The sequence below is a fragment of the Ovis aries genome, chromosome 10 (assembly GCF_016772045.2).
Source record: "Ovis aries strain OAR_USU_Benz2616 breed Rambouillet chromosome 10, ARS-UI_Ramb_v3.0, whole genome shotgun sequence".
In the NCBI taxonomy this organism is placed as follows: domain Eukaryota; kingdom Metazoa; phylum Chordata; class Mammalia; order Artiodactyla; family Bovidae; genus Ovis; species Ovis aries.
Window position 1 is genome coordinate 10,856,747 of NC_056063.1, and position 10,335 is coordinate 10,867,081.

At 49.3% G+C, this 10,335-nt stretch overlaps 1 protein-coding gene across 1 annotated transcript; it reads right to left on the bottom strand.

Moving 5' to 3' along the window:
• Positions 1-335: 335 nt before the first annotated feature.
• LOC105610339 (protocadherin-8-like) lies at positions 336-2,298 on the bottom strand. Its single transcript, XM_027973913.2, is given in 2 exon segments — positions 336-1,964; positions 1,966-2,298. Coding segments are annotated over 2 exon segments (1,962 nt in total).
• Positions 2,299-10,335: the final 8,037 nt, after the last annotated feature.

A 10,335-nucleotide genomic window follows, 5' to 3' on the forward strand; every position in this document is an offset into this window, starting at 1 on the left:
CGTTATCCAAGCCCGTGGGATCGCGCTCCCCTTCTGAGGTGAGCACCGTAAAGACACCCCGCTGTCCCCGGACTGGGAAATTTCTGCAGACTCGCCCTGCCGGAGCCACTGAGGAAACGGAAAGCGGCGGTGTCTCCACAAAGCAACTCAGGCTGCAGCCCCCAGAGTCACAGCCCCTGACCCTCTGCGACTTGGAGCGAACTGGCCATTCACTGCTCATGTGGCACCAGCTCCGGCCGCGCTCCCAAAGCTTACTCCTCCGCGGCCCGGGCGGGGCCAAGTCACGGTGACCACGGCCACCAGGAGAAGGCCGCAGGGGCTGGCCGAAAACCCGACTACGGCCGCGGAGAGTTCAAGGAGCCGCTCTGCGCGCCCCTTCCCGGTTCGGCGGCGGCGCCGGCAGTGGCACCAGCACCATTTGTCCGCCAGATGGTGCAGGAAGCGCGGGTGCCGGGAGCACCGCGCCTGAGCGTCGCAGGGCCAGCCGGCCTTCGTCCAGCGCCGCGACGACCGCCGTCAGCGGGCCGGCGGGCTGCGGGGACCGCCGACGCTGCAGCGATAGCTCCCCCGGGGCTGCCGTCGCCGCGGAGCCGGAGGTGAGTCAGCTGCGCGTCAAGGCCTTTGTCCGCGTCCCTGGCCTGCTGTCGGGTCGCCAGGGAGCCCAGGGACGCGCCCCAGGGCAGAGGCAGCAGGGCTGAGGCATCGACGAGCCGCGGGGTCACCAGCCGGGGCGCGCGCTCGTCCTGGCCCTGCACCTGCAGCCCCGCCGTGGCCCGGCCTCGCAGTGGAGGCGAGCCGCCGTCCAACGCCTCCAGCCCTAGCTGCAGCCTGGCCAGTTCCTCGAGGTTAAAACTCCGCTGTGCATGCAGCCGCCCCGTGACAGGGTCCCCCGAGACGTAGGTGGCCACGGCGCCCCCAGCCCGGCCCACCTCGGCCTCCAGCAGCCGGTAGGTGACCTGGCCGTTGCGGCCCAGGTCCGGGTCCCTGGCGGCCACCGTGGCCAAGTAGGCCCCGGGCGGGTTGTTCTCGCGCACTGACACCTCGTAGACCGGCCGCGTGAAGAGCGGCGCGTTGTCGTTCTCGTCGCCCACGCGCACCGTGTAGGGCCGCACTGTGCGCAGCGGGGGCGCGCCGCGGTCCTCGGCCACCAGCGTCAGGTTGTACTCGGAGATGCGCTCGCGGTCCAGGGACGCGGCGGTCACCACCAGGTAGCTGCCCGCGTAGGCCGGCTGCAGCCGGAAGTGCTCGTGCCCGTAGAGGGCGCAGCGCACCTGCCCGTTGGCGCCCGAGTCCCTGTCCGAGGTGCTGACCAGCGCCACCAGGCTCTCGCGCGCCGCCCCCTCCGGCACCAGCGAGACGGCGCCCGCCTCTGGCGTCCCAGGCCCGGTCGACGAGGTGGCCTCCGCCCCACCAAGAGCGGCGGCGGCGGCGGGGAAGGGCGAGGCAGCAGGCGCGCCCGGGGCGGCCAGTGGGGTGATGGAGATGTCCGGAGCGTTGTCATTGACGTCGCGGAGCCGCACGATGACCTTGCAGGTGGCGGCGCGGGGCCCGGGGCCGCGGTCCTGCGCCCGCACGTCCAGTTCGTAAGTGTCCTGGCGCTCGTAGTCCACGGGCCCCGCCAGGGTGAGGCGGCCGGAGCGCGGGTCCAGGCGGAAGAGGCGGCGCGCCTCGGGCAGGGTGCGGGCCCCGAAGGCGAACACCACGTCGCCGTTGGGGCCCTCGTCGGGGTCCGCCGCGTCCAGGTCTAGCAGGAGCGAGCCCACTGGCGCGTCCTCAGCCAGCTCCACCTCGGCCACGGCGCCCTGCGGGAAGGCCGGGCTGTGGTCGTTGGCGTCCAGCACTCGCACGCTGAGGGCGGCCGTGGCGGAGCGCGGCAGTTGGCCGCCGTCCTGGGCCACCAGCCCCAGGCTGTAGGTGGCCTGGCTCTCGCGGTCCAGCTCCTGCAGCAGCACCAAGTCGGCGCACTTGGGCACAGTCCGCGCGCGTCTGCAGCTCCACGCGGAAGGGGCTGTGGGGCTCGGCCAGGCACACGGTTTGCAGCCCGTTGGCGTCCACGTCCCAGTCCACGGGCACCTCCAGGGGGGTGCGCATGCCCACCGCCGCGCCCTCGGACACCTCCACGGGAATCTGGGCCCGGGGGGAGCGCGGCGCATGGTCGTTGATGTCCCTCACCGACACCTCCACGTGCACCAGCCGGAACTGCTCCTGGAAGAAGCTGACCACATGGAAGGCCAGCACGCACTGAGGGGCCTGGCTGCGCAGCCTCTCTCGGTCCAGGCCCGCGTCCCTGATGATCATCCTGTTGCCCTAGCTCAGCGAGCTGTTAATCAGGCGGAACCGGCTCGGTACCTAGCGCTGGGAATTAAACAGGACATGGTCACACAGAACACTAATGAAGGTGCTGGGGGCTTCTTCCTCACAGGTGTAGAAACTGACAGTTTCGGTTCAATACCCTGACACCAGCAGCAGCCACAGAAGCAGCAGAGACTCCAGTCCACCCCTGAGGAAAGTGTCAGCGGGGAATCTGAGCCTGCAGTGAGACAGTCTTGGGCCTCACCCGCCCTTCTGAGTGGACAGTCAGGAGACACTTGCCCTCTTAAATACTTCTGATCACTAAACCCTCTTCTGCTGTGTAATCGCTTTTCTCTGCCCTGGGCCCAAGCATGCTTCTTCTGAACCCTACCAGGGAGACTGCAGAGAGAAAAATATGCAAATAAGCCTCCGCCAGAGCCGATCCACAGTCTCCTGGCCTCCGGGTCTTGTTCCTTGGAAGAGCTCGCAGGAGGGCCTGGGGAGCTGAACAGCGGCCAGGGCAGTGCAGTAGGTCATTGAGATTCCTACAGATGTTTAGACTATAAAAATGCACCCGCTTGCTTTGCGGGTGTGCCGGAGTCTCACGGTGACAGCCCAAACAGGAGAGCCGCAGCCTCTTTATTCCCCAGTTTCTATTCTGCTTCACCATTTTGAAACAAACGCATTTATGTATCCTTCCCCACCCATGGTTATCGGTCTATACTGGGTTATCATTTCCTGTATTGAGAGATTGTAGGGGAACAGCTTCTTCAGAACCAGGCAGTGTCTAATCAGAAAAGCACGATTTTCCAAAGTAATCAGTTCTGAATAGCTTTTCCCTAGCCAAGAAACCATTAATGGCCAAATTTCCACCCCTTCCTCTCCTTTTATGTCAGTAATTGCTTATACATGAAGACTCAGTGTCAATCAGGGAGGTTTGTCAACGACAAACCACTGTAAGGGATGGTTAAGGGTAAGAAAAAGATTTAAGGAAATATATTGCAGTCAGTCTTGTTAGAAAATTGCTATAGACCAATTATTTTTAAAAAGCCCTTGGCTGAAGAAAACCACGGGTGGCCTGATAGGCTGAAGGCTAAAGAAACATTAAACCATCTGTCTAAAGCACAACAGGCCTGTGTGAGGTTCCTTTTATGTGTGAAGTGTTCTAAATGCTAAACAGCCCCACATGGTAATGATGACATTGTTCCTTGTGCCATGGAGCTGTCATCAAGGCAGGGTGTTCTTTAACCAGTCATCTTGAATAAAATCAGTGCGCAGGCTGAGTTATTAATATGCCCAGGCTATTCTTGGCTCCTACATGTTCTGTAATGTTATTGATTCCTGCAGAGATATGTCAGTAAACGACTTTTCTTTTTCTTTCTATCACTCTTAAGAAGCAGTTGCACTTATCTTAGCACCAGAATCTGTGAACCCAGTTCTGAAACTGAGCCACCTTTGATGAGATAATTAATTTCCAGGGGTTTTAATTTAGTGGAGCATTTGGCAATGAGTCTAATTACAAGCACCAGCAACTGATAGAGAAGTACAGCAGGGAGCATGGGTTGATTTTCATCGGGTGCTCTGAGATTCTGAAAAGAGAAAGAGCTTCGTTTTGTTTAGTTTTTTATAACTTTTTTTATTGCAGTATAGTTGGTTTACGGTGTTGTGCCAATTTCTGCTGTTATAAAGTGACTGTTGTACACATATAGATTTTTTTTAAAAAAATATTTTTTCCATTATGGTTTATCATGAGATATTGAATCTAGAAGGACTGGGAGTTTGGGATTAGCAGAGGTAAACTATTATACATATCACGGATAGATAACAAGATCGTACTGTACTTCAGATTTTTTTAAAGCTTGCTTTTTAAAATTCAGATGAGGCATTAATTTGAAGAAGGGTACAGCCCCTTTCAGCTTAGTGAGACTAGATTTCTTGTAAGCCAGTATCTTCAGTGATATTATGACAGTGTGCTTTCTGTCTTAGAACTGGGTATTTCAGTGAAGCATCTGGTTATTCTGCCTTTGGGTCTTGAGGTAAACAAGATGACCTGATCTCTTTACCCAACTTCTTAATTCCTAGATGCACCTTAATGGAAGACTGAAAACAGATTCAACCCATTCCTTTTAAAAGGCACATGCTTTCATGCACTTTCGCCAGGAGAGGGACCCATTTAACCACAGTCCAAGTCTCTCACACAGTCCCTGCCAGGCCTGGCTCCCGACAGTCTTGAATATTATTGTTGCCATTCAGGATCAGAAAAACTGCTCAGCATCCTGAAAATGAAGAATAGTCCATGACTCTATCTACCGAATATCAAAAGACCCAGATAAAATATTTTAGAAGGCAGGCAATCATACACATTACCTCCACAATGCTAAACATCTGGCCGCTTAATGTTTGAAAACACCCAGCTATGACGCTTAAATGCTTGATTGCATTTTCCCCACTTTTCCTCCAGCTGTTTGGCAGCAAGGAGACCATCTCTGATAAGAAATGTGCTATATTGTCAGTGATTCATTATTAGTGTTAGCTTCACTTCCTAGTAAACAACCACCTTATTAAAACACTGCTTCATGAATGAAGGACAGCTGGAGTCTCAAGAAAGAGACATTTTCTGAGGCACAAATCAGTTCTGTGCCCATAGAGTGACACAGCGAATAATATAGAAACTGTATGATCTGGGCCCCTAGGGATATGTCATCCGGAAGCCCTGTTTACAGCCCTGAGCTCCGCGGTACTCACATTCCAGTCTGTTGACTCCGTTAAATAAAAACCTGTCTCAATATTAAAAAACATCATGGCAGAAATTTGCTTGATGTTGCTTGTTTTCCCATTTGCCAGCATATTGCCAGACTCTAAGCCCATAAAATGTAGTTTTGATCTCTACTGGGGGCAAACGTGGATCAAAATAAGCAGTGCGACCAAGGGGACCACCGCCCCCACAGGAAGACCAAAATGTGAATAAAGTGGTAACTTGGTCCTCTTGCTCAGTTTGGTTTTAAAAGGGATGAAGGGGGAGGATTTGGGTGGACCCCTGCTGTGTTCGCTTTTGTTCGTGAAACAAAAGCACCGGGCAGACATGCTAGAGTTCCGCCCCCACCACCAAATGCCAGGAAACCAGACCTGTGAAACAGGGTCTGCATTCCAATCATTTTAATAAAAGGCTTTCTTTTTGGCTCAACAAATAACACCAGTATCCCTGGCACACTAAACCATGCTGTATGAAGCTAAGGTCATCACTTTCACCATAAATGTGGAGAAAACTGCCCCTAATTCAAATTACTGCCTGGGCTTTTGCACCCTTTTGCGCATTTCCCTTTTACTGTTACACAAAACCCGCGACATATGTTTAAGGGAGAGTTCCTAATATGAATATTTGGCTAGATCAAGGTGTCTACACGTCAGAAACAGCATCAACTTTGATAGAACCTTGCACGCACACTTCTATAGCCCAGAAACAGTTTCCGTGCCATTTAGAACAAATCACTCTGTGTACTACACTGAGACCCATTTTCATTTCTCAACTGAACAAACATCCTGGAGACGAATGAGCAAAACATTATCAAGTGCAATGTTTCTATCTTCAAGGAGCAACTTCTAGAAATTGAAGCTATGAAGACTGTTGGAGAGAAAACAAATCAACCTAACAGCTGAGTAGTTTGGTTTTTTTTTTTTTTTTTTTTTTGGTCTTCCTGTTTTAAAAATCATACCTTGAAAAAACTAAAGTTATTCTTCAGCAGTGTGAGCTCCCCAGATGAGAGTAACGGTTCTAAGCGCTCTCAGAAGAAGATTCATTATCTCCCATTCCTGTTACCCCACTGCATAATCAGTCTGTTATTAGATCTTAACTGTACAGTCATTTATAAGAAAAGTTATCAGCAAATTGCTGGTCCTTTTTGGAAAATGATTTTCGGGAAGATAATTCAGCCCTGAATTCAGCCAAAATACTGTCCTCAAGCATAGCCTAAAAACAAATGATATTTATCAACTTTTTAAGTACTTTAACCTAGAGAAAATCACAGGGAAAATGCTGTAGAATAGCAACACTAAGCACAAACTCCCCTCAACAGAAAAGACTGGATGACATAATCTTCACTTAGAGAAAAGTTTCCTGTAGGATCATCATGTTAAAAATGATATTATCAAAATTATGTAATCTTAAAATAGTGGATAAAACGAGTTTTTAAATTGCTGATTTTATTAGTCTGATTCTATGAGGCAACTAGTGCTTCGCCGGTGGCTCAGAGGTAAAGAATTCGCCTGCCAATGTACGAGACTAGGGTTGTATCCCTGGATCAGGAAGATCCCTCGGAGAAGGAAATGACAGCCCACTCCAGTATTCTTGCCTGGAGATTTCCATGGACAGAGAAACCTGGCGGGCCACAGTTCATGGGGTCACAGGTCCCCACGACGCAGCGACCAAACAACAACACCATGAAGGAAATTAAATCAATGAATAATGGAAAAGTGTTTACCTTTTGGGTTCAGGGAGACCTTAATCCCCAAATACGCCAGAGAAATTGACTTTGATACCTGACTTTGGTCGCTGGCTCAAGGTCCACACTTCACATCCTTAGTACTCTACAGAAAGGAAAACCGCCTCCTACTCAACAATGTTGCAAAGCAAGAGAAGAATAAAAGAATATGGACTGAGAAGCAACTTTTCATCTGTCTTATTTTAACTTCATCTCTCTTCCTCTTATCTAAATCTTTCTATTCCTACCCTATAATAAAGCCTATGACCACCAGTAATCAGAACACTTTGAGGTCCTTTATCAACAGATATTTGATCAAGTATCAGTGACACAATAAAGCCCACAGTCCTGTGGAATAAAAGGTTGCTGTTGTTTAGTCGCTAAGTCATGTCCAACTCTTTTGTTACCCCATTGTAGCCCGCCAGGCTCCTCTGCCCATGGGATTCCCCAGGCAAGAATACTGGAGTGGGTTGCCATTTCCTTCTCCAGGGGATCTTCCCGACTCAGGGATCAAAGCTGTGTCTCCTGCATAGCAGGCAGATTCTTGACCACTGAGCCACTTGGAAAAGAAAATATTTAAACATTACAAAATAAACCATCAGAGTCTCAGAAAAGACGTAGTGCCAGAGAGCATGGAGAAAGTTATACCAAAGGCACCCAGGAAGAGGTCGCAGACTTGACAGGTAAAATCGCGGTCAGCCAGAACTACCAGGGGTGCAGAGAACCTGGGAGTGTTGTTCCAAGCTGTAGGGAGAGGCAGGCACAAAAGCCTTCGCCTGGCACTGAGTATACCAGCCAGTTGGAGTGGATGGTTTTAGGAGGACAAGCTTGAGTGGGTGGCACAGCTGAGGAGAACCATGATGCTAAGCTGAAGAGTTTAGACACTTTTAAAGGAGCAGTGAGAAAACACGGAAGTTTGTGGGGAAAGAGCAACAACCTTGAATACATATCAACAATGATATGTAATCTATTACTGTGTGCGTGAGTTGTTCAGTCATGTCCAACTTTTTGCAACCTTCCTGTAGCCCATCAGGCTCCCCTGTCTACGGGATTCTCCAGGCAAGAATACTGGAGTGGATTGCCATTCCCACCTCCAGAGGATCTTTCTGACACAGGGATCGAACCAGGTCTCCTGCATTGCAGGCAGATTCTTCACCGTTTGAGCTACAGAGAAGTTGCATTCTATTACTGTAGTTCCCCCTAACTAAGGATCATATGTTCCAATACCCCTCGATGCCTGAAATCACACAGAGTACTAAGTTTTTTGCTATACATACAGCCTCAGTTCAGTTCAGTTCAGTCGCTCAGTCGTGTCTGACTCTTTGTGACCCCATGGACTGCAGCACACCAGGCCTCCCTTTCCATCCCGGAGTTCACTCAAACTCATGTCCATCGAGTCAGTGATGCCATCCAGCCATCTCATCTTGTCGTCCCCTTCTTCTTCTGCCTTCAACCTTTCCCAGCATCAGGATCTTTTCCAATGAGTCAGTTCTTTACATCAGGTGGCCAAAGTATTGGAGTTTTATCTTCAGCATCAGTCCTTCCAATGAATATTCAAGACTGATTTCCTTTAGGATGGGCTGGTTGGATCTCCTGGCAGTCCAAGGGACTCTCAAGAGCTTTCTCCAACACCACAGTTCAAAAGCATCAATTCTTCGGTGCTCAGCTTTCTTTACAGGCCAGCTCTCACATCCATACATGACTACTGGAAAAACCATAGCCTTGACTAGACAGACTTCTGTTGGTAAAGCAATGTCTCTTTTTCAATATGCTGTCCAACCTAGACAGCATAAATTTTCTTCCATAACTTTTCTTCATAACTTTTCTTCCAAGGAGCCAACGTCTTTTAATTTCATGGCTTCAGTCATCATCTGCAGTGAGTTTGGAGCCCAAAAAATTAAAGTCTGTCACTTTTCCCTATCTATTTGGCATGAAGTGATGGGACCAGATGCCGTGATCTTAGTTTTCTGAAAGTTGAGTTTTAAGCTAACTTTTCACTCTCCTCTTTCACTTTCATCAACAGACTCTTTAGTTCTTCACTTTCTGCCAAAAGTGTGGTGTCATCTGTACATCTGAAGTTATTGATATTTCTCCCGGCAATCTTGATTCCAGCTTGTGTTTCTTCCAGTCCAGCGTTTCTGCATAGAAGTTAAATAAGCAGGGTGACAATATACAGCCTTGACGTACTCCTTTCCTGATTTGGAACCAGACTGTGTTCCATGTCCAGTTCTAACTCTTGCTTTGTGACCTGCATACAGATTTCTCAGAAGGCAGTTCAGGTGGTCTGGTATTCCCATCTCTTTCAGAATTTTCCACAGTTTCTTGTGATCCACGCAGTCAAATGCTTTGGCATAGTCAATAAAGCAGAAATAGATGTTTTTCTGGAACTCTTGCTTTTTCAATGATCCAACAAATGTTGGCAATTTGATCTCTGGTTCTTCTACCTTTTCTAAACCCAGCTTGAACATCTGGAAGTTCATGGTTCACGTATTGCTGAAGCCTGGCTTGGAGAATTTTGAGCATTACTTTACTAGCATGTGAGATGAATGGAATTGTGCAGTAGTTTGAGCATTCTTCGGCATTGCCTTTCTTTGGGAATGGAATGAAAACTAACCTTTTCCAGTCCCTTGGCCACTGCTGAGTTTTCCAAATTTGCTGGCATATTGAGTGCAGCACTTTCACAGCATCATCTTTCAGGATTTGAAATAGTTCAACTGGAATTCCGTCACCTCCACTAGCTTTGTTTGTAGTGATGCTTTCTAAGGCCCACTTGACTTCACATTCCAGGATGTCTGGCTCTAGGTGAGTGATCACACCATCGTGATTATCTGGGTCATGAAGATCTTTTTGTGCAGTTCTTCTGTGTATTCTTGCCCCCTCTTCTTAGTATCTTCTGCTTCTGTTAGGGCCAGGGCCATATCATTTCTGTCCTTCATTGTGCCCATCTTTGCATGAAAATTTCCCTTGGTATCTCTAATTTTCTTGAAGAGATCTCTAGTCTTTCCCATTCTATTGTTTTCCTCTATTTCTTTGCACTTTACTGAGGAAGGCTTTCTTATCTCTCCTTTCTATTCTTTGGAACTCTGCATTCAAATGGATATATCTTTCCTTATCTCCTTTGCCTTTTGAAAACTAGTCACAGAAAACTAACCAACCTGATCACATGGACCGCAGCTTTGTCTAACTCAATGAAACAATTAGCCATGCCATGTAGGGCCACCCAAGACGGACAGGTCACAGTAGAGAGTTCTGGCAAAATGTGGTCCACTGGAGAAGGGAATGGCAAGCCACTTCAGTATTCTTGCCTTGAGAACCCCATGAACAGTATGAAAAAGCAAAAAGATAGGACATGAAAGATGAACTCCCCAGGTCAGTAGGTGCCCAATATGCTACTGGAGATCAGCGGAGAAATAACTCCAGAAAGAATGAAGGGATGGAGCCAAAGCAAAAACAACACCCAGTTGTGAATGTGACCAGTGATAGAAGCAAAGTCTGATTCTGTAAAGAGCAATATTGCATAGGAACCTGAAATGTTAGGTCCATAAATCAAAGCAAATTGGAAGTA